General features: G+C 44.0%; 1 protein-coding gene across 7 annotated transcripts in view; it reads left to right on the forward strand.

Annotated features, from left to right (window-relative positions):
- Positions 1 to 23,471, forward strand: part of Nde1 (nudE neurodevelopment protein 1) — a 32,115-nt gene extending 8,644 nt beyond the window's left edge. For 5 of the 7 annotated variants that reach the window (XM_052759601.1, XM_052759603.1, XM_052759602.1 and 2 more), the window contains exons 4-9: positions 1,232 to 1,380; positions 12,861 to 12,997; positions 15,378 to 15,557; positions 18,366 to 18,457; positions 20,455 to 20,594; positions 22,174 to 23,471. In XM_052759601.1, coding sequence (XP_052615561.1) covers positions 1,232 to 1,380; positions 12,861 to 12,997; positions 15,378 to 15,557; positions 18,366 to 18,457; positions 20,455 to 20,594; positions 22,174 to 22,267 — 792 coding nt within the window. In that variant the 3' untranslated portion in view covers positions 22,268 to 23,471. Of the gene's footprint in view, positions 1 to 1,231; positions 1,381 to 12,860; positions 12,998 to 15,377; positions 15,558 to 18,365; positions 18,458 to 20,454; positions 20,595 to 21,861 lie in introns of all 7 variants that reach the window. The other 2 variants (XM_052759604.1, XM_052759605.1) reach the window with 2 other exon arrangements.
- Positions 23,472 to 24,309: the final 838 nt, after the last annotated feature.

Consider the following 24,309-nt stretch of genomic DNA (forward strand, 5'->3'; position numbering starts at 1 on the left):
CCTTTGGCTATGGACACCTTGAATGAAGGTTGTTGGGTACTGAAGGGACAAGGTGAGAGAGGTCAGGATGACAAGTGCTGAGAGGATTAGCAGTCTCATGGTTGGGAAAGTTAGGGCATGCATACTTTGAATGACTGTCACTTACCCCAGCATCTTCTGTTGTCCTGGCTAGTTTTATGTTAACTTGATACAAGCTGGAGTCATCTGAAAGGAGGGAACCTTAAATGAGAAAATGTTGCTATAAGACCTGACTGTAGGGGTTGGGGATTTAGCTCAGTGGTAGAGTGCTTGCTATGCCCTGGGTTTGGTCCTCAGCTCTGAAAGAAAAAAAAAAAAAAAAGATCTGACTGTTGCATTTTTTAAGTTAGTGATTGATGGAAGAGGGCCCAGCCCATTGTTGGTGGTGCCATCCCTGGGCTGGTTTTAGGTTCTATAAAAATGCAGACTGTGCAAGCCATGGGGAGCAAGCCAGTAAGCAGCACTCCTCCATGGCCTCTGCATCAGCTTCTGCCTTCAGGATCCTGCCGCATTTTAATTCCTGTCCTGATCTCTTTTGATATGGAAATGTAAGCCAAATAAACTCTTTCCTCCCCAAATTGCTTTAGTCATTGTGTTTCATCAGAGCAATAGTAACCTTAACTAGGACAACTGCTTCTTACCTGAAATTTCATGTCTGTGGAAAGAAGGTTCTGTTGACTGAGCTTAGGGGAGGCTAGGAGAGGAAGCCTGGAGCTGCCTTGCAGGATGGGTGTGAAGGGATAATGCAGGGACCTGAAAATGAAGGGAGAGACATTCCTTAGGATGTTGAAGTCATGCTGAGGATGTGCCTCAGCTGGAGACTGAGAATACTTACCTAGCACACATGAAGCCTTGGGTTTGATCCCCACCACTGCATAACTGGGTGTGGAAGCTCATGCCTATAGTCCTAGCACTTGGGAGGTGGAGGCAGGAAGATTAGTTCAAGATCATCCTTTCCTTCTTGGGTACATAGCTGGTTTGAGGCCAGTCTAGCATACATGAGACACTCTCTCAAGAAAAGATGAGCTGCTGTTGCTGGGGTGGGAAGAACGTAAATTCGGTGCCTGAAGCCATCAGATGTCTTCTACAGGTAGATGGCACTATCCATGTGTGGTGCCCCATATATGATGTGGTAGTGGGGTGATGATAGGCAAAGGATGTGAACATGGATTGTCAAAGTCTTCACTGAGCTGGCTTCCATTCTGTCCTGCAGGAGAAGTTTAAAATGCAGCATTCAGAAGGCTACCGTCAGATCTCGGCCTTGGAGGATGACCTGGCTCAGACAAAAGCCATTAAAGATCAACTGCAGAAATACATCCGGGAACTGGAACAAGCCAATGATGACCTGGAGAGAGCCAAACGGTAGGTGGGGTGAGGAAAGGTTTATGAGGCGGCAAATACAGAGCAAACTCAGAAATGGATCGTGAAGAACTTGGTACTGAGCAAAACGAAACCCGAATGGATCATGGGCAAGATGGAACATGTTTACTGTTTCTGGTGTTCTTCCCACCTTCCTGAAGATATGAGTTTCTATCTGGTTTCTTCTTCCTCCAGTTTGAAAGACTACCCTCAGGATTTCTTATAGGTAGGACTACTTATGACAGACTTTTGCTTATCTGAAAATGTCTTTAGTTTGCCTCCGTTCACGAATGTATGTGTGAATACCCATGGGCACCTGTGAGCATTCTTGTGTGTCAGAGGACAACCTTGAGTATTCAAGGTTCTTTGCTGTTTTTGGTATTTTATTTTTTTAGGTGGTCCTGCCACCCAGCTCCCAAATAAATCGTACATGGAGGCTTATTCTTAATTATAAATGCCCAGCCTTAGCTTGGCTTAGTTTCTAGCCAGCTTTCTTTATCTTAAATTATCCCCATCTACCTTTTGCCTCTGGGCTTTTCCTATTTTCTTGCATAAATCTTACTCTTACTCTGTGGCTTGGTGGTTGTGTAGCTAGGTGGCTGGACTCTGATGTCCTCCTTCTTCTTTGGCTCCTCCTCCATCTCTCCTTCCTCCCAGTTTTCTCCCGCTATATATTCTTTCTGCCTGCCAGTCCCGCCTATCCTTTCTTCTGCTTTGGTATTGGCCAGTTCTTTATTAGACCATCAGGTGTTTTACACAGGCACAGCAACACAGGTTCACAGAGTTAAACAAATGCAACATAAACAAAAGTAACACACTTTAAAATAATATTCTACTACATTTCCCCCTTTCTGTCTAAATAAAAATGAAAGGGTTTTAACTTAAACATAGTAAGACTGCATACAATAACAGTTATCAGGTAAGGATTATATTCACAATATCCTCTCCATTTGTAGTTAGCATATTTGAGAAAACAATTCATTATCTATCCTATCTTTGGGAATCTAAAATTTTACACCTAATTTACTTTCTATCGTAACTAAGGAAAACTGCAACTTTAACTATTTAGTCTTCAACTCTATCAAAGACCCAGAAGGATGTAATATTATCTAACAACAGAGACATTTGGCTGCCTGGACAGTCACCCAAAGTTCCTCTACAACATTGGGGCATCTGTCTTCAGCCCGCAGGCCTAGAGTATCCGGCAGACTCTTCTGTAAAGCAGGAATTTTGAAAGACTGTCCTGCCTTGTTTTGGCAAAGTTCGTCAGTCACGCCGGGCAGTGGTGGTGCACGCCTTTAATCCCAGCACTCAGAAAGCAGAGGCAGGCGGATCTCTGTGAGTTCGAGGCCAGCCTGGTCTACAAAGTGAGTTCCAGGAAAGGTGCAAAACTACACAGAGAAACCCTGTGTTGAAAAACTGAAAAAAAAAAAAAAAAAAAAAAAAAAAAAGTTCGTCAGTTGCTTTTCTCTGTGTCCTGCAGAATGTCTGGCAGACTCTTCCTTGAAGCAGGAGCCCTGAAGGACCATCCCACCTGTTTTGGCAAACTTTGGCAAGTCTTTTTCCTGTGTGTCCTCCATGTCCAGTCTGCACAGCACATTTTCAGCAGTCAAAAGCAGGAGCAATTTCTTTGCTCAGTGGCTAACCTTGCCACAATGAAAGTAAACTCCATAAGGAGTTTCTTCAATGCCCATCATCTTCTCTGAAGTAAATTGGTGCTGCCAGGAACAGATGTGTGTCATTGTCATGAAAAGCCCTAAGTTCACAAAACATTTTAAATGCCATGTTCTATAGTCTTTGAAAGGTTTGAAGACCATCTATCTATCTAAAATATATCTCTATATTATCTGGAAAGCATGCCTAACATATCTACAGTTTTGATTGTTATAAATGACTAGCCACTAGACTATGTTTCCTGATTATTCTATTTAGTTTATAATAGCTTTTAAAAACTAGAACTTCAGCCGGGCGGTGGTGGCGCACGCCTTTAATCCCAGCACTCGGGAGGCAGAGCCAGGCGGATCTCTGTGAGTTCGAGGCCAGCCTGGTCTCCAAAGCGAGTACCAGGAAAGGCGCAAAGCTACACAGAGAAACCCTGTCTCGAAAAACCAAAAAAAAAAAAACAAAAAAAAAAAAAAACAAAAAAACTAGAACTTCACCCTACATTTCCAAATGAACTGCATAGGCACAATACCTCAAACAAAAATAGAAACATACATACAATATGTTGTAAAACAAAAATAACCTTAAATTTTTTTTCAATATACAAAAATTCTTTAAACAAGAGTAGGAACATATGTACAGTGTAACAAAAATAACTTTAAATTTGTATTAATATATTATATTCCTCTAAATGATAACAAAAATCCATAACCCACCAAATAACAAAAAACCACCCACTCCCCCCAACTCTTGGGAATGTGGGTATAGTTTTCTCCATACTTCTTCCTGCTATCTATGGATGAAGTATCTTTAGGGTTCCAGAGAGAAAATTAGAGATAATGACCATGTCCTGGGAAGACCATCAGTAACCTTTGCTGATGGATGTCACCTGTCAAGTTCAGGAGATCTTGCTTGATCAAACCTGTTCCATATTAACTCTTAAGAAATCCATAGCCTCTCATCTCCTATGGAAACAAAACTCCAAAGCATTTTTGATTTCCATTTGATAAATATATTTTTGACTTCTTTTTTAAAGTTAAGGCATTTTTAAAATATCTAGGTTCAATTTATCAGTCCAGTTCACAATCCCATGTGTCCAAAGGATAGAAGCAGCTATCCTTTACTTCTCAATAGTCAAAAAATTCAAAATCAACACATACAGGATCCAGACTACATGTGTATTCTCTTTTATATTACTTTACTTCTCTCTTTGAAGACTCTTATTTTATAAACCATTTTTTTTCTATGACTATACCCTTTTTCTTTTCTTAAGCCTATGCCCATTGTTAAACACACTCTAACCTTTTAGAGATTTTTCCATCTGGATCTCTTTTAGTGCGTATCTCTTGGATCTCTTTTAGTGTCTATCTCTAGTCTCTTTTGACCACATTAGCAAACTTTTAAGCTGCTAACATACACCTGGATCCTCCATGAGTGGCTCTCAGTTTGCTCTGCCCACTTCTCGGAGCGGGGTGGAGGGTGGGGAGAGAAAGCCAAGCATGAAACTCGAGGCCTTTGGGAGGTGTGTCTGACCAGGAACTGCATTCCACCTTCCTAGAGCTCTAGAATGCTGATGCTTGCACTGTGGCATGCGTTTTTACTTTGTTTTTTGTTCCTACTTAATATCTTAGCTGTTCAAGGGCTCAGTGACTGGCGGAAACTGTCTGGCCGAAACTCTTAAAGGAGCTGTATCCCCTTTTTTGTTGTTGTTCAGCTTTCTCAGACTCTAGATGGATATACAAGAGCCCCTAGTCGGTATACCAATTTGTTGTTGGGGGCTTTTTCTCTTTTGGGGGGCCCACCACCCAGGTCCCAAATAAATCACACACGGAGGATTATTCTTAATTATAAATGCCCAGCCTTAGCTTGGCTTAGTTTCTTGCCAGCTTTTGTTAACCTAAATTAGCCCATCTACCTTTTGCCTCTGGGCTTTTTCTATTCTCTTTCTTCCGTAAATCTTATTCTTTTTTTTTTTTTTTTTTTTAAAGATTTATTTATTTATTATGTATACAGCATATATGACTGCAGGCCAGAAGAGGGAGCCAAATCTCATTAAAGGTGGTTGTGAGCCACCATGTGGTTGCTGGGAATTGAACTCAGGACCTCTGGAAGAGCAAGCAGTCCTCTTAACCTCTGAGCCATCTCTCCAGCCCTAAATCTTATTCTTACTCTGTGGCTTGGTGGTTGTGTAGCTGGGTGGCTGGACTCTGATGTCCTCCTTCTTCTCTGGCTGCTAGATCCTCCTCTCCTCCCAGATTTCTCCCTCTATATATTCTTTCTGCCTGCCAGCCCCACCTATCCTTTCTCCTGCCTTACCATTGGCCAGTTCTTTATTAGACCATCAGGATTTTACACAGGCACAGTAACAACGGGTTCACAGAGTTAAACAAATGCAACATAAACAAAAGTAACACACCTTAAAATAATATTCTACTACTGTCCTTGTCTTCCATCTTAGACTTAGAGTCTTTCTTTTTGTTTTACCCCTGTATATGTCAGCCTAACTGGTGTGAGCTTTCAGAGATGTTTCTGCCTTCTGTTTCAACCCACTATCTCTCTGTAGGAGAGCTGAGACTGCAGACTCTCTCACTACCAGGTCTGGCTTTTACATAGGTTCTGGAGATTAGAACTCAGGTCTTCACACTGTGAGACACTCTTGTCCAAGTGTTGACAAGTTTCTGCTGTGCCTGAAGATAACGGCTTCTCATCTATATATATTTTTTGTGACAGGGTTTCTCTGTGTAACAGCTCTGGCTGTCCTGGAACTCACTCTTTAGAACAGGCTGGGTTTGAACTCACAGAGATCTACTTGCGTCTGCCTCCAACTGCTGGGATTAAAGGAGTGTATCACCACCACCCTGCTGCTTTTCACTTTTATTATGTTTACTTATTTCTCCTTATGGTTAGAATATGATGCCAGTCCAGTTCGGTTTTCTTCAGATGGATACACACTATTTATTTGCCTTTCATCGTTTCCTCTAGGGTATTGAACTCAGCTCCACTGCATGTTAATTTTTTATTTATCCTGGTATCTATTTCTGGATTTATTTTTTTTTATTTTTTGGTTTTTTCGAGACAGGGTTTCTCTGTGTAGCTTTGCGCCTTTTCCTGGAACTCACTTGGTAGCCCAGGCTGGCCTCGAACTCACAGAGATCCGCCTGGCTCTGCCTCCCGAGTGCTGGGATTAAAGGCGTGCGCCACCACCGCCCGGCTATTTCTGGATTTATATTTGGTTCAGTCTATAGTTATGGTATGTGTCCTGGATAGTTCTATGTCAACTTGACATAAACTAAAGTCATTTTAGAAGAGGACCTCAGTTAAGAAAATGTCTCCATAAGGACTGTAGGCAAGCCTGTAGGACATTTTCTTAATTAGTGATTAATGGGGGAGGGCCCAGCCCATGATGGGTGGTGCTGTCCCTGACTTGCTGGTCATAGGTCCTATAAGAAAACAGGCTGAGCAAGCTGTGGGGAACAAGCCAGTAAGCAGCTTCCCTCCATGGCCTCTACATCAGCTCCTGCCTCCAGGATCTTGCCCTGTTTGAGCTCCCATCCTGACTTTCTTCAGTGATGAACAGAGATATGGAAATGTAAGCCAAATAAACACTTCCTTCTTAAGTTACTTTTGGTCATGATGTTACATCCCAGTAATAATAACTCTTACTAAGACAGTATATGAAGCTACATTCTGAATCAAGCCACTGTCATTTCCACACATACATCTTAGATCAAAAGCAAGTCATGTGATCACACTGAGTCTGAGGTTGAAAGAGTATATTCCATCCACAGTGCGGCTCCAGCAAGGGTGTGGTTGCAGGGACAGATGAAGAAATAGTACCAATAATGCAGTTTCCATGCTGGAAGGTGGTGGCACACGTCTTTAATCCCAGCACTTGGGAGGCAGAAGCAGGTGGATCTCTGTGAGTTCAAGGCCAGCCTGGTCTACATGAGTTCCAGGACAGCCAGGGCTACACAGAGAAACTCTGTGTTGTATAATCAATCAATCAATCAATCAGTGATGCAGTTTCCCACAAGAAGTTAGTACATTCACACAGTTCACAACTAATGTAGGTGAGAGTAGGATTCCTTTCCTCCCCCACCCCTGCCGTCCCCCAGATTTATTCTTTTTGTTGTTTTTTTTCGAGACAGGGTTTCTCTGTGTAGCTTTAGGATCTGTCCTGGAACTCACTCTATAGACCAGGCTGGCCTTGAACTCATATAGATCCGCCTGCCTCTGCCTCCTGAGTGCTGGGATTAAAGGTGTGCGCCACTACTGCCTGGCCCAGATTTATTCTTATTATTTTTAAGTATGTGTAAATGCACCTGTGTATGGGTACCTGCAAAAACCAGAAGAGGCTTCAGATCCTCTGGAGCTGGGAGGTCCAAGGAGAGTGTTAGCTGCCTGATGTGGGTGCTGGGAACCAAACTCAGTTCTTTGCAAGATCGGCAAGCACTATAGCATTTTTAATCACTGAATTATTGTCACCAGCCCAAGATGGGTTTTTTGTTTCTTTGATTTTCTTTTCTTTCTTTCTTTTTTTTGGTGGGAGGTGGTTCAAGACAGAGTTTCTGTGCCTCTGCCTCTGGAGTACTGGGATTAAAGGCAGGTGCCACCATGCCTGCCTTGTTTCTTTGAATTTTTAAAATGTTTTAAATTTAGCTGGGCAGTGATGGCACATGCCTTTAATCCCAGCACTTGGGAGGCAGACCCAGGCAGGTCTCTGAGTTTGAGGCCAGCCTGGTCTACAGAGTGAGATCCAGGATAGACACCAAAACTACACAGAGAAACCCTGTCTCGAAAAAACAAAAAAAACAACAAAAAAAAAGATTTTAAATGTTTATGTTCACAGTGTTACAGTGCCTATAGAGGCCAAAAGAGGGCATGGATCTCCTAAAACTGGAGTTACAGACTTGCCATGTGGGTGCTTTGATTGAACTCTGGTCTTCTGGAAGAACAGCCAGTGCTTTTAAACACTGAGCCATCTCTACAGACCCTTTTTAAAAGATTTCAATTGTAGCCGGGTGGTGGTGGCACATTCCTTTAATCCCAGAACTTGGGAGGCAGAGACAGGAGGATGTTTGTGAGTTCGAGGCCAGCCTGGTCTACAGAGCAAGCTCCAGGACAGGCTCCAAAGCTGCACAGAGAAACTGTCTCAAAAAACCAAAAAAAAAAAAAAGATTTTTAATTGTATCTGTGTGTAGATATGTATATGTAGGTGTCAATGGATGCCAGAAGTATGGATCCCCTGGAGCTGGAGTTACAGGCATTTGTGAGTCAGCTGACATGGGTGCTGGGAACTGAAAGTGGGTCCTCTGCAAGAGCAGTACAGTATGTACTCTAATTGCTGAGCTATCTCTAGCCCCAGGGGTTTTTGTTTGTTTTTAAATGGAAATTCAAACAAATAAAAAACAAATACTATTCAGCACTGTCATGAAAGTGTGAGGTGCTCGTGAGACCCCCACATCTTCCCGAGAATTGACAGGTAGTTAATAATTACAGCTGAGACTTTCCTTCAGTGGACAATACTCTACAGTGTCCATAACCCTGGAAGCAACCTACATTGGCTCATTGGGTCATGCACGTTAAAGACATAGAAACAAAGGAATAACATAACACAGGAAGGGGTGGGGAACAAAATAGGGTAATGAGTGGTCATGGTAAACATGATCAAAATGATGTTCATGCATGAAAATGTTATAAAGAAATCTTTATGTATCATTAATATATGCTGATAGAATAAAACAAAAGGCATTGTTATCCCTCCACCTCCGGTTCCCCCATAACAGAGCACTTTGTACTCAGAGTTGTACATCTTGCTTTTTCACTTAACAATGGATGCTGGAGATATCTGTCTGCTGAAGGACACAGAACACCCTTGTTTGTCTACTGAGTGGTTGATATTGGCTGATACCATGATGACTGACTTATCCAGGCTCTTGGGCCTGGCTGTCTCTGTAATGAGCAATCTCCTGTGATGTGCACCTTTGCAGAGGGGTCCCATAAGTCGAATGGCCCTGTTAGAGGACACATGCCTGTGTGATTTGGATAGGACCAGTTTATATTCCCAGTGGCTTAACACAGTGGTTTTTAGACTTAGGATGTTTGCTAATCAAATAGATGAGAAATGGGTTCATCTTAGCTTTGAATTCTAAAAGACCTGTAACTATGGTATTCATTTTCTATGAGCTACATTCTCATTCATTCTCTCTTCCTCTCCCTTCCTCCCTCCTTCTCTCCCTTCTAATTCAGTATTTGGAATAAAATCCAGAGCCTTCTGCATACTGGGCAAGTGTTCTGCCACCAAACTACATCTCTCACACTGTTTTACACATTTTGAAGTTGGAGTTTTGGGGAGAGTGAAAGGGTGGCTTCTAAAAATCTAGACAGGGTTTAATATAGCCTAGAATGACCTTGCACTCACTCTGTAGCCAACTATAACCTTGAGGTCCTGATCCTCCTACCTCTACCTCCTAAGTGTTAGAATTAAAAATGTGTCTCCCTACCCAGTATATTGAAATTGGATTTGTGTTGGTATTTTCGTTGTTTCTAAGAGACTTTCATCTGTTTGTCTTTGACATGAGTCCAAAGTATCCAGAGGTTCTTTTGGTTTCCTCTATTGTGTGCTTTAGTTAGTGTGCATGGGTTATTTGACTGTTCACAGTTGTGAGGCCTTTTGTTGTCTAGTCTTTTAAAACACTTGGCTTGAGCCAGGCATGGTAGCACTCACCTTTGATCCCAGCACTTGGGAGGCAGAGGAAGGCAAACAAACAAACAAATACAGAGAGAGAGAGAGAGAGAGAGAGAGAGAGAGAGAGAGAGAGAGAAAGACCCTTGGCTTATGTTTTGATTGGTTGTTTTTCTAGTTTGGGAAGGGTCAGGGGATTGAGACAGGATTTCTTTATTTAGTCCAGTCTAGCCTTGAACTTGTAATCTTCATATGTTAGCCTCCCAAGTGTTATGATTACAAGGATATATCATTATACCTGGCCTATTGTTTGTTTTTGAGACTCAAGAGAAGTGTGAGCTTCCTACCTGTAATGATTCTTTACCTTTAGTCTTTCAAGTCTGTCTCTTTTGTATCCACTACAACCCCCCTCCCTCCCCCCAAACTCCCTCTCCCCACTCTCTCCCCCCCCACTAACACCAATTGGTATTTTTCTTAAGGTGGTAACAATTTAACATTAGCTTATTGAAGAATTTTCATGTATGTGTGGTGTGCATGTGTGTACATGCATGTGTTCATGTGTATACACATGCATGTGCAGCCTGAGGTTGATGGTGGGAACTCTCATTTCTCTTGCACCTTATTCAGTGAAACAAAGTCTCAGTCAAACCCTGAGCTCACCTACATGGTCTAGTCAGCTTGCTCTGAGATCCTTTGTTGCCACAACCCCAGACAGAAACTGCAAGTAGGCCACCACACACACCTGGTATTTACTTGGCTTCTCAGGATCCCAACTCTGGTCATTGTGTTTGTAGCAGTTGCTTTAACCATTGAACTATCTCCCCAGCCCAGAGGACTAGTTTCTTTACCTCTTGAACCTCCTGAGTCCTGAGCAACTTCTGTTTTTCAGAGACATCCACATCCTTCTGATCTTCTTCATTGTCATGTCAGAGATACTGGGACAGATTGTGTGATAGTTTGTTTGTGCTCTAACAAATAAAGCTTGCCTGGAGGTCAGAGGGCAGAGTAGCCTCTAGTTAGCCATAGAGGCCAGGCAGTGGTGGCACACATCTTTGATCCCAGCACTTGGGAGGAGGAAGCAGGAAGATCAGGAGTTCAAGGCCACCTTGGGCTAAAAGATCCAGTCTAAAAGAGAAACAGAGCCAGGTGATGGAGGCTCATGCCTTTAATCTCAGCACTTGGGATCTCATACCTTTGATCCCAATACTTGGGAGGCACACGTCTTTAATCCCAGCACTAGGGAGGTGGAGACAGGAAGTAATATGGCTGGGCCGAGAGAGGAATATAAGGTGGGTGGAGACAGGAACTCGGCCCCCTTTTCGGCTGAGGAGTTGATGAGGTGAGAGGTGGCTGTGGCTTGCTCCTTTGTCTCTCTGATCTTTCAGGATTTACTCCAATATCTGCTTCTCTGGGTTTTTATTATTAAGACTAGTTAGGATTTGCACTACAACAGATCCTGACGTTAGACTCCGGAATGTTTTCCTTTTGTTGTCACTAAAGTAGGCACTTAGGTGATTTTATCTCGTTTGCTTTCTTTTAAGACCCGTTGAGAACAAACAGGTGCTAGCATGATGTTAATAGGGAATGTTGAATAAGTTAACAAATTCAGCCTTCCCCTGCAGTTGAAGGAACAAGACCTCAGTGAGCTTACAGGAAGAATAATGTGTTAGCTCTGGACTCCAAACCTGCTTCCTACTGCAGAAAATGCAGTTGCACTGCAGTCCCCCAGATGCCTTCTAGGGGCAAACACAGGGCCTCTAATTCTAAGTGCCATCATGAACATATCTGTATGAAAAGCCTGTGGTTTACTGTGTGGACCACTTTATTCCTGCCTCATGTCACAGAGATGCCCTTACTACCTCTGCTTTCTGTATGAGGAAGCAGATTCAGAGAAAGTAGCTGGTCCAGAGTTAAACACTAAATGGATTCTCTTTATTATTATTATTATTTATTATTATTATTATTATTATTATTTTGAAGTTACAGCCCTTCTCAGGGCCTTTACCACTATTTAACACTGTGTTCTAGTGAAATACCTACCCTGTTCACAAAGGAGTGGCTGTTGGAGGGCCGCCGGATGGGACATTGAATGCCCAGAGCTTTTGAAACTTCAATTTTTTATCATTACATGTGTGCACGTGGAAGGAAGGGTGGCAGAGGTCAACAGCAGGTGTCCTCCTCTGCTGTGGGATGTCTTTCTCTGCACTATGAATATGTTTTATTACCATTAGTTAATAAAGAAGCTGCTTTGGCTTATAGCAAGGCAGGATATAGCCAGGTGGGAAATCTAAGTAGAGATATGGGGAGAAGAAAGGTGGAGTCAGGGGAGATTCTGCGAGCTGCCAGAGGAACAAGATGTAATAGAACATGGGTAAAGCCACAAGACACATGGTGATACATAGATTAATAGAAATGGATTAATTTAAGATATAATAGCTAGCTAGCAATAAGACTGAGCCATAGATCAAACAGTTTGTAATTAGTATTAATCCTTTGAGTGATTATTTTATAAGCTGCTGCAGGGCCAGAGAAAAGCCATCTGTCTATACTCCTCAATCACCCCTGCCATGTTTTTGAGACAGAGTCTAGGTGAACCTGGAGCTCCCTATTCTGGAGAGGCTGGCTGGGTGGCCAGAAAACCACCCAATACTGGGATAACAGGATCATGCTGTGTACCCACCCAGCTTTTTATGTGGGTGTTGGGGATCTTAGCTCAGGTAGGTGCTCAAGCACTTAGTGACAGCCATGTGTGCAGCATCGCTTTCTTTAAAGTCACTATGAGATGAATGCTGTGTGTGTGTGTGTGTGTCTGTCTTGGACTGTTCTGAATGCTAATTAGCATTCCTAGACAAACTGGAGTTGGTTGCTGTCAATGATGGGGCAGAGCATGTAGGTCATCACTAAAGTGCCATATAGAAATCATCAGACTTGACCCTCAAGACAGCCTGGTACATGTTCTCAGCTCTGATGATTCCATTTTGTAGGTGAAGAGCCTGAGGCCCAGGAAGCTAATGGACTTGACTAGGCCTGTGGTGTTTAGGATCGCCCAAGCACATCTGTCACATCCTCCAGGTCTGTGGGCACCAACAGATGCTGCTATTGCTATCTTGGACAACTTTGTGTTTCTTTTACCCAGAGCCACAATCATGTCCTTGGATGACTTTGAGCATCGTTTGAATCAAGCAATCGAAAGAAATGCCTTCCTGGAGAGCGAGCTGGATGAGAAGGAGAATCTTCTTGAATCCGTGCAGAGGTTGAAGGATGAAGCAAGAGGTCAGAAGCTTCCCTGCCTTCCCCTGCATGGTACCTCTCTATCCAAGACAAAATTGTTCCTTGGTCTTGCCTAGCACTGCCTTTCCAGGGAGCCTGGAGCTGTTCTGTACATGAGCGGGTCTCCCAGAGACTGAGGGACATTTGCCAGGATGGGTGCTCTGAATTATCAGCTGCTGTCAGTGATTACTGGAGTGGCTGTCCGACACCTTATGTCTGCAGGAAAAGCCTTGGGGTTGACAGATTCAGCTTTGTTGATAGGTTTGTCCTCCTTGGTTCAGGAATGACTCTGTGGGGAATGATCCCATGCATGCCAGGCAAACTTGAGGCCTAGCAGAAGCACAGGGTTTCTTGGGGATAAAAATGCCATTGTATTGCTGGCCAACTTTTGGTTGTTTTTCCAGGCATGAAGTTTTTAGACTAATGGAACCTTCATTGGTGAGCCAGCCAAGCTGAGTGCTTAAGAGAGTTTGTTCCAAGTCTTAATTTCTTTTTTGTTTGTTTTGTTTTTTGAGACAGGATTTCTCTGTATAGCTTTGGAGCCTGTCCTGGAACTCGCTCTGCGGACCAGGCTGGCCTTGAACTCACAAAGATCTGCATGCTTCTGCCTCCCGAGTGCTGGGTGAGCCACCACTGCCAAGCCTCCAAGTCCTAATTTCTTGTTTACTTATTTATTTATTTTTTTCAAGACAGGGTTTTGCTGTGTAATAGCCCTGGCTGTCCTGGAACTCACTTTGTAGACCAGGCTGGCCTCGAACTCACAGAGATCCACCCGCCCCTGCCTCCAGAGTGCTGGGATTAAAGGTGTAAGTGATCACACCTATCCCTTCATTCTTTCTTCCTTTTTTCCTTCCTTCCTTCCTTCCTTCCTTCCTTCCTTCCTTCCTTCCTTCCTTCCTTCCTTTCTTTAAATGACAATTTGATTTCCAATGATGCAGTTACTAGATAGGGTTTTAAAGGCAACAGTTAGAGCTGGAGAGATGGCTCAGCAGTTAAGAGCACTGGCTGTTCTTCTAGCGGTCTTGAGTTCAAATCCCAGAAACCACATGGTTCTCACAACCATCTATAATGAGATCTGGTGCACTCTTCTGGTGTGCAGGCACATGCAGGCAAAACACTGTATACATAATAAATAAATAAATCTTAAAAAAAAAAAAAGCAGTGGTCAAGTTTAAATAGTTTTAGATTTCAGAACATGTTGGATTCCATTAGGAGTACTCAGTGGAGCTGGGCATGGCGGTGCATACCTGTAATCCCTGCACTTTGGAGGAGGATCAATTGTTCAAGGTCATCCTTGGCTTCATAGCAAGTTCAAAAAAAAAAAAGAAAAAACAAAACAAAACCTTGGATGGGAGAAATTCTCAATTGATTGATAAAGTCAATCAAATATCACAAAATTTAAAGAACTCTGAAATCTGAAGCACATCTAGTCCAAAACATTTCATATAAGAGCTACTAGCCTCTTGAACCTATAGCCATCAGTAATGAAGACACCAATAAATCACAGAAATTCATTTTGTGGAATGTTAAACAGTTATTAAAATGAATGGGCATTGGTAGACATGTTGTCATGGGAAAGATGGGCCAGACCCTTCATGGAAGGGGAGAGAATTAATTAGTCACAGATAGGAAGTGGCATATCCACTGCTAATGTTTCCTAAAATCACTTGTATTGTGCTCAGTGGGAGTTTCCAACACATGTGAACTGTGTACAGAGGAGGTCTGGAAAGTTAGGTAGTGGTGGACACTTAGAATCTAGTGCTCAGGAGGCTGACTCGGGAGGATCAAGTATTTGAGGCCATCCTGGATACTTAGCAAAATGCAGTCACCTGCTGAGCCATCACCTTGCTCTGCAGGTCTACCCAACTTTCTCAGGTACTTTTCCTTGTTCTCTGTCTCTTTCCAGTACTGGCTGGAGCCTGGCACTTTGGGCTCCCTTGCCATTGCTGAGTGTGCTGGCCTAACTCAAAAATGTGGCTTTCTCTCTTACTTTCTCTTAACTTCCATCTGGTAGCTGCTGAGATTTCAAGCTTGTCTGCTTTAAACTCTAAAACAGCAACAACACACACACACACAAAGAATACTTGGCCACGTGTTCCAGGGAGAAGGGACCTCAGGGAGCGGGGATTTTCACTTGGAATTCTATACCATAATGTGAAGTCTTTTTAACTGTTAGCATGGTGAAGCATGTACCATAGTTTTATGTTCTTCAGTATTTCATGCAGAAGGAAAGTGTGTTGTTTTGCATAACTGTTAGGAGGGCATGTGGGTGTCCCTCCAGTCAAGGTTTCCAGGTTGATTTCTGGGTCGTAGCACTCCTGTTTTGGCTCCTCCTCATCCAAAAGTAAGGACTCATAGGATTCTGGATCCTTTCCCTGCACAGATCTGCGGCAGGAATTGGCTGTGCAGCAGAAGCAAGACAAGCCCCAGACACCCATGCCAGGCTCTGGGGAAACAGAAAGGACAGATATGGCTGTGCAGGTCACAGGCTCCGTACCATCCACTCCCATGTCTCACCGAGGACCCAGCTCTGGTTTGAACACACCAGGAGTATTCAGACGAGGTGAGGAGATGGGCAGAGGGAGATTTTTCTTTGATTCAATGAGCTTGCCCTTAGGCCAAATGTGGTGGTACATGCCTTTAACCCTAGTACTTAAGAGGCAGAAGCAGGCAGAGCTCTGAGTTCAAGGCCAGTCTACATAGTGAGTTCCAGGATAGCCAGGGCTTTGTAGAGAGAACCTGTCTCAAAATGAATGAATGAATGAAAAATTTGCTCTGGTAAGAACCTAGTATGGGTCCTGGGTAAGATGGTTTGGGTCTGGCTCAGGGTTAGGGAGTAGTATGGGGATGCTCAGTGGGGCAGGCTGTCATGATGTATGACAGAAGGGTCTTGAGTGAGGCAGAGCATAGCAGATTCTGTGGTAAAGGACAGAAACTGTCTAGAAGGACAGTATGTTGGTTTTAAATGCGGTGCTTTTACTCTGTGAGGAAAGGTCACGAGGCACAACAAAACCCATTATCAGAGCTTTATTAGGAGGAGGGGGAGGACAGAAGAGAGCGTGGCCAGGCCTGTGGAAGAGACACGTGAGGAGAAGGGAGAGGGGGGAGGAGTCTGTGACCTGCTTTTTAAGGATTCCCCTGTACATGTGCATGTAGGCTTATGGAGCTATGCCACACATGTGCAGATTGTGTGACCACGCTGTGCACATTGCACATTCACACAGCGCACGTAAGACCCCTTGCTTGGCTACTGAACTGCGCATGTGTGGTCATATAGCTGGAGGAGTGGCTGGAATCCTAACATAGTACCCTCTCGACTCATGCCACAGAGGATGTGGGTCCATCCTAGCAGACCACTTTGGGCACCCCAAAGGCCAGAAATCCAAAGGTCTAAATGCTGTATGCAAATAAAAGTCAGAAAAATCATGGGTTGGACATGATGGCACATATCTATAATCCCCGTGTTCTGGAGACAGAGGCTATAAGATTGAGAGTTCAAGGCTAGCCTGGTCTACACAGTGAGTGCCTGTCTCATAAATAAGTAAATACTTACGAGGCGGAGGAGGAGTTCTGCAATAGATCTACCTGGAAACGGGCCCAATGTAATTGGTGTGCTTAAAACTAACAAAATTGAGTTCTCTTGGCTGATAACCTGATGAGGCAGGCCACTGAAGCCAAATAAAAATTATCAAATGCTCATTGTGTGCTCAACAGTCTTTACAACACTTCATAGTAGGACCTCACAGAGCTTCCTCACAGCCTGCATCTTTCAGATGCATTGGCTAATGTCCCTGAGGTCACCTTTATCTGTTATAAAGGCAGAGTTGAGGTTCACAGCCAGGCAGGCTGGTTCTGTTATACCCATGTTGTGAAACCTCCAGAGACCACCAAGGAGCTGATTTCCAATGTAAGCACACAAAGGTCTTTTTATTGTCAGGTTTGAACCTGGGCCACTGCCCAGCAGAAGGGAAATGCAGTGGCAGCTGCGGGCCCAGGGGTAGGAAAGTTTTTAAAGGGAAAAACCACAAGCCGGGACTTACATGCCTTGGTATCTTGGGATTGGGTAGAAGGGATATGAGGCAAGTGATTTTTTTGAAACTATTGGGTTAGACTTTTGGCGCAGAACCACAACCTGCTGACAGGATATCTGGATATCTATCTGCAAGGGCCATAAACTTCCAACAGGATGTCTGCAGGAGCATCTGGATCTTGTTAAACTTTACTGTCCTATTTCTTAATTGACTGCTTCTAGGGTATCTGTTCAAGTTGTCATGGCACATTTCTGAGGTTCTTCCTGGAACTGATTACAGCCCCCAGTCACTAGGTGGTCTAAGATGGTGGTTCTTCCCCAAGATGGAGTCTGTAAAGTCAAGTCTAGGCCTTCATAATTCCAGGGCATAAGCCCTGATCAGTTCACAGTGTGAACTTTGCTGAAGACTGGTGTGGTCTCTGGGGTTCCAGTCCAGAGCAGTTTCCTGTGTTTCGGTGTTCACATTACTCAACTTGGTGTCTTAGTTGCTGTTCTATTGCTGTGAAGACACCATGACTAAGGCAACTCATAAAAGAAAGCACTTAACTGGAGGCCTGCTTACACTTTCAGAGGTTTAGTTCATTATCATCATGGCAAAGAGCATGGCAGCAGGCAGGCACTTCCTGATCCACAAGAAAAGCTACTGGGCCTAGCATGGGCTTTTGAAACCTCAAAGCCGACCCCCAGTAATACTTCCTTCAAGAGGACCATACCTACTCTAACAAGGCCACACCTCCTAATCCTTAATTCTTTCAAACAGTTTCACTCCCTGGTGACAAAGCATTCAAATATATGAGCCTATTGGGGCCATTCTTATTCAAACCATCTGGGGATGAGTTAGTAGTTCAGGCTCAGCTGGTCTCAAATGAGGCCTACAGTTGTACCAGCTGTGTTGGGGAGGGGTTCATAACTTTAAAAAATTTATATTTACTTATTGGGGGTTGCTGTGGTATGTACATGGAAGTCAGTACCACTGAGCCATCACTGGCCATGAGTGGTGCTGATTCATGAGGACTGTTCAGCTGGCTGTGGTGATGCATGACTGCAGTCCTAATGCCCAGACTGACAGGAAGGATCCTGCCTCTCCCTCCCAAAATTGTGGCTATCCTGGTCATTGTTAATGTTAACATGCCTTAACTTGGTTTAAAAAGACTGACCTGTGAAATAGATGTTTAAGATAATCTTACCAAGAACTCAAAAAGTAGACTGGTAGACTCTTGGCATGTTGTCCAGTTAACTCCTTAATGGTGACCAGAGTCAAAGGGGAGGTGTCTGAGTTCATCCCCACCCTACACAGACTGTAGGATACTGTGTGACCCATGCTTCTTCTTGTACACCCAGGTCTGGACAGTTCTAATAGTGGGACTCCACTCACACCTGCAGCCCGGATATCAGCCCTAAACATCGTTGGGGACCTGCTTCGGAAAGTTGGGGTAAGCTCCAGCCTTTGAAGGGTTTTTTGTCTGAAGGTTTTTCTAGACAGGGCTTCTTTTTCCACTTTCACAGAGACCTGAGTTTTAGATGTGCCTGATCCTTCTACACCTCTGAGCATCCTTTAGCTCATGAGGTGAGAGTTTCATTGCAGAGGGGTAAGGTGCTCAGAATCCAGGTCCCCTTTTCCTTCTCAGGCAGCTTCCATTTTTCCTCCCAAGTAATTTGGGATAATAGGGTGGTGTCTGTGTTTGTGTCTCTTTCTTTCAAGATTGGGTCTCATTTTGTATCTCAGGCCTCATACTGGCTGCAGTCCTCCTGCCTCACAGTCTCCCAAATTCTGAAATTATAGTTGTGGGCTACAATGCTCAGTTATAGGTTGTTTCTTAATTTGAAGGAAAAAAAAATCCAAAGGCCATTTAAAAATGGGTTGGTCCTCTCTCCGTCTATGATTATAGAACATCTTAAGAATAGAGAGCCTTGACCTTCCTGGCTCTATGTTAATCACAAGGAGGGGGCTTTTGTCCTCCTACAGCCACAGAGAATCCTTTGTAGTTGTGCTTTCAGTTTTGGAAACTATGCCTGAAGGCCATCTAATGTCAGCCAGGCCTGGCCTGAGGCAGAAAGAGAATACGCACATGCACACGCACATGGGTCTGCTTGCATACACTGTTATGCCCAGATCACGGGGACCCCCAAAAGACCACCATGGAGACCAAATCCCATATGTAAAAGCAAAGAGCCTTTATTTCAAGCTCTGGAGCTTGGTCCCTCTGTCTGTCCGACACAGCGGTGAGAGCAGGGAGCCTTGAGCTCAGGTGGGGTGGGGTTTTTATCATAGCAGAGGTTGGGGTGAGGGGATTTCCAGGGTTCAGGACCCTGAATGGATGACAGTTGTCTAGGGGTGTCTTGGTAAGAAGGGGAAATAGGTGCGTACTAGTCGCAGGGACATCTGGCCACCTTATCAGCTTAAGGCTTTTCCTGGATCTGGGTGTTGCCTACCAGTAAGCTTGTCACAGAAGCTGTGTGTAGGCCTCTAAGCCTGTCACAGCAGCTGTTATGGTCAAGCTGTTTTGGGGCCCCGCCACATACACAGATCTGTAGGTCTTTGGGTTTTTAGGCTTGTTTCTTCCAAGTTCAAGGCCTTGTTTGACCCTCTGTGCAGGGTTAATGATGTAAACAAGTGAATGGTTCCAGAAGATGATTAGTACTATTGTTAGTATTTGGTGAGGGTAGTTCTTTTTTCTTTTTTGTTTTTTGACACAGGGTCTTGCTATGTCACCTAGGCTGGCCTAGAACTTACAGTAATTCTCCTGCCTCAGTCCCTTGAGTGTTGGGATTACAGGTGTGCACCACCATGTGTAGCTCATATTTCACTAGGTGGAGTTAATGATTTTCTGGGAAGCTTCTTGATATTTTAGGTGGGGAGTTTTAGTCCTTGTAGATGCACTAAGTTCCACTGAGGACCCCTCAGAATCTTGGGAACATAATTTTGGTAGTTTTCTCTTCCCTGGCTCCCATGCTCTATTTGGTTTTTTGATAGTCTCTCTCTGTAACTCTGGCTGTCCTGGAGCTCACTATATAGACCAGGCTGGCAAGGGATCTGGAATTTGGTCTGACTGGACTCACATCGATCTGCCTGCCCCTGCTTTCTAAGGGCTTGGGTCAAAGCCATCATGCCCAGTGGCTCTTATACTTTTATGTTCCTGTCTTTTTTGTTTCCTTGAGGGGTGGGGAAGGGTGTGATAGGAATAGGGTTACATGGCCCAGGCTGGCCTCAAATTTGCTATGTAATTGAAGATAACTTTTAACTTCTGATTCTCCTGTCTCTACCTCCTGAATATTGGGCTTATAGGTATGCCATACCTAGTTTATGTACCACTGGGGATCAAACCCTGGTCTTCATGCATACTTGGCCAGCACTCCCTCCCTCTTCAAGCTGGCTACTTCTACAGCCCCTTGTCTATACCTTGACTGATGAAAGTATGTTTCTTCCCAGGCCCTGGAGTCCAAACTAGCATCATGCAGGAACTTCGTGTATGATCATTCCCCAAGCCGAACAAGTGGTCTAGCTTCAGGGCGAGGAACCAAAAATGGTGGTGACAGACGGCCAAGCAGCACCAATGTAGGAGATAAAGGGTCAGTACCTTTGATAAAGTCTATCAGGAGGTACTAAGCTGCTCCAGATCAGACACTAGCCCACCTGGTCTCTAGTTTTAAGGTTGTAAGATTATTGCAGCAAACCTTAGCCTCTACTTCCTTTTAATGTCACAGAGACTTCCTTTGTAGCCTAGGCTGGCCTTGAATAAGCCCCTTGCTTAAGGCCAAATGAGATGATGTCTGAATTTTGACAGGCAGATAAGGAGAGAGCAGTGTTTGTAATGTGATTCTGCACTGTGAGAAGGTCCTGTTCAAATCCTTTTGTTGGGGAGTTGCACTTCCCCTAGAACATTTTGTGAATTGGGATACACTATGTACTTGTGTATGTGGAGGCCCATGGTCAACTTTAAGTGGTGTTCCTCAAGTGCTGTCCACCTTGATTTTTGAGACAGAATCTGACTGGCATGGAACTCATCAAGTAGGCAACTAAGCCCCAGGGATCCACCTGCCTCTGCTTCCTCAGTGCTGAGATCAAAAGCATGAGCCACCATATTTGGTTTTTTTACATGGGTCTTGAGGATCAAACTCAGGTCTGCTGCAGGGTTTTGCCACCTGAGCTGTTGCCCAGCCTTTGTTTTTAAATCTGTAGAACCTTCAAGAAACTAAATGGACTGAGTCTGTCCAGTCGGACCAGATCCTGAAAACAGCCACAGGAATGGGAGACAGAACTGACTGCCAATACTTCTTTTATTTTCTTGCCTAAGGGAAGCCCATAGTGGCCTCTAGAGCTAGGAATTCACCAAAAGAAGCATGCATTGCCCTGGGACCCAGGCCATGTCAGTCTGACAGGTGTGAGGCAGGCACACAGGGAAATGAATTGATCCACAGTGCACACTTAGCTTCTGGACCTTTAAACACAGATTTTTAAGTGTATTTATTTATTTTTACGACCAGGCCTCACTGTGTAGCCTTGGCTGGCCTGGGGCTTGAAGGGCTGTGCAGACCAAAGAGCTGCCTGTCTCTGCCTCCTGTGTGCTAGGATTAAAGGCATACATAACACCATGCACAGTCAAAATTTTTATTTAAAATAAATTTTTTCATTACATTTCTTGTGTGTGTGAACACACACATGTGCCCAAGTGTATTTTCCATAGTGCACGTGTGAAGGTCAGAGGACAACTTGAAAAAGTCAGTTCTTTTTACTGTGTGGATTCTGGGATTGAACTTAGATCTTTAGGCTAAGCAACAAATATCTTTACCTGGTGAGCCATCTCTTCAACCTTAATTTTTTTTTTTTTAATTCAAGGAACTGGGAATGTTGCTCAGTAGACACAAGTCCCTGGGCTCACCTCTAAGCACTCCCCACTCTGAATGAAATGACCAAGAAGTGACATGTGACACTTTTGTAGGGTCTTCTGAGATTGGGGACTTTTCTGCAGCTTTTGGAATCAGGGAACCAGGTAGCCAGTATCCTTTTCTTCATTTCACAGGAGAGAAAATTGAGACCCTGTGAGACTTGTTCCTGTTCTTGACATGCACTCCTAGAACCCTGGGGGCTCTGTGCTAGGCACTGGGATACTGCTGTCTCTCTGTTAAATATGATTTGCTCTGTCTGAAGGTCAGGAAAACGCTTGGAGTTTGGAAAGCCAGCCTCACAGCTCTCATCACCAGCGCTGCCATCCACCCAGGATGTGGTCAAGCTTTTGCTTTAGGACCAATGGGAACTGCGCCCTCACCTGCCTTACTGTCTTACCCCCTTATATTCAGCTTTTGGTTGTTGAATTTTCAAGTTAATTTGAGAAATAAGAGCCAGCATCACCAGCATTTACTTTGTGCTGTGCAGCCTAAGCTGACTAAGGCTGTTGGCCATAGACTCAGCGTCATCCCCGTAATGTGTCCCAGTCCCTGGCAGTGTGTGTGCCATAGAAATGAGCTGGTATCCTCCTCACCCCCCAGAGCAGGCAGTTCTAAGGTATGGATGATGGGGCTACCCTGTCATTGGCTACCTAGGGTTTTAATGGCCTCCAGAGGTGTTTTGAATATGCATAATATTCTTCAGGGGGACTAGAGCCCAGTTCAGGAGCTCTCCTCTGCAGCCTATTTCCAACTGGAGCTGTCTTCTGGAATATTCTGCCAGTGCTTTTACAGCATGATTAAATTGTGTCTAGGACTGGGAGATTACAGAGGCATAGGGCTGTTTTAAACTATGATTGTGTACTTTTGCCACCTTTCTCTGTCCTGGAACTTGCTATGTAGACCAGGATGGCCTTGAACTTAGAAATCTGCCTGCCTCTGCCTCCCAAGTACTGGGATTAAAGATGTATGTCACCACTGCCCAGCCCTTTGACACTTTTAATCTGCCTCAGGATTTTAGAGGTGTGTCTGACTCTTAGGTCAGTGGGAGATTATCCTCTGTAGATAAATCCTGCCTCCTATCTTTCCTGAGTCCCTTGCACTAATGTTGGAGTGACTTCTGCATCAGGACAACTCAGAGTTGGACTGGCCTTTTTTATGCCATCCCTAAGAACAAGACTTCATCCAGACACCATAGAATAACCAGGGTGACTAAAACATCAGATTGAGATCGCTGGCGGACTCTCCCTTGGGATGTGGAGAAATCAGTGCAGGAACTGTCTGGTCTGGGGTGAAGCACTGCCTCATGCTTGGTCCTCAATGGGAAGCAATCGCACACTAATTTCCAGAGCTAAACGGCCTTCACTTTGCTACTAACTTATTTTCTAGTAGATGGGGCAAAACTGGCCTTGAATTGGACCTAGAACTTGGAGTGCTACTGACATTCACAAAGTGGTTTTAAGCTCTGTGGCTATTTGTTCCACTTAGACATTCTAATCTGGAAAAAGATGGACTTTATTTTTTATATTAAAAAAAATAATAAAATAAAATAAAAAAAATGCCTGCTTTGCTGTTGTGTTTGGTCCTTCCATGTCTGTGCACATGGCCCTGAAGTTAGTTTAGCCAAGTAATAAAATATTGGGATAAGTGTTTTGTGTGTGGGTATATGTAGTTGCTTGTGTGGATTTGGAGACACATGTGTGCACATGTATGGGGATCAGAGGTCAGCATCTGGTACCTTCCTCAGTTGTATGGGTGGTGTATGTAGGTGTTTGGGTGAGTGTGTGGGGCACGTGTGCACAGAGGTCAATGTTTGGTGTCTTATTTTTGAGGTAAGTTCTCTTACTAAACTTGAGTTCATTTAACAAGCTCCAAGAACCCCCTTTTCTCTGCCCTGCAGGGTAGGGTTACAGAAGTATACCATCTTGCCCAGCTTTTATGTGGGTACTAAGAGTAGTCAGGGCCTCATGCTCAATCTGTTCACACTGAATCTGTTCTTTAACATTTTCTATTGAAGTCAGCTTTTTCGCAGCTATTTGGGGGAAATGTTTGTGTGTCATTCCAGTTATAGTAGCATTTAGTAGAAGGATTGGCTTTTTCAGTATCCGTATTCCCTGTCTCATTTTTTCTTTTCTTTTAACATATTGAGTTGGGCTTTGGAAAAGTTTGTGTGGACTAGAACTTTTGCAGAGCATGTCTGCCTATAGTGCTATAATTGGGAATTAATGGGCCCTGGCCTGCTTCTGTAGGGTCTTCATGCTAAGAACAGTTTCTTAAATGGTTACGGGGGGGTGGGGTGAGATAGCTTTGGACTTATGGTCATCCCTGTCTCAGCCTTCCATGGGCCACCATGCCTAGGTGTTTGGGTTTTTATTTTATTTTTTTAAACAGATCTGCTTGA

This window comes from Peromyscus californicus, unplaced genomic scaffold (assembly GCF_007827085.1).
Source record: "Peromyscus californicus insignis strain IS unplaced genomic scaffold, ASM782708v3 Scaffold_3__1_contigs__length_106647218, whole genome shotgun sequence".
Lineage (NCBI taxonomy): Eukaryota > Metazoa > Chordata > Mammalia > Rodentia > Cricetidae > Peromyscus > Peromyscus californicus.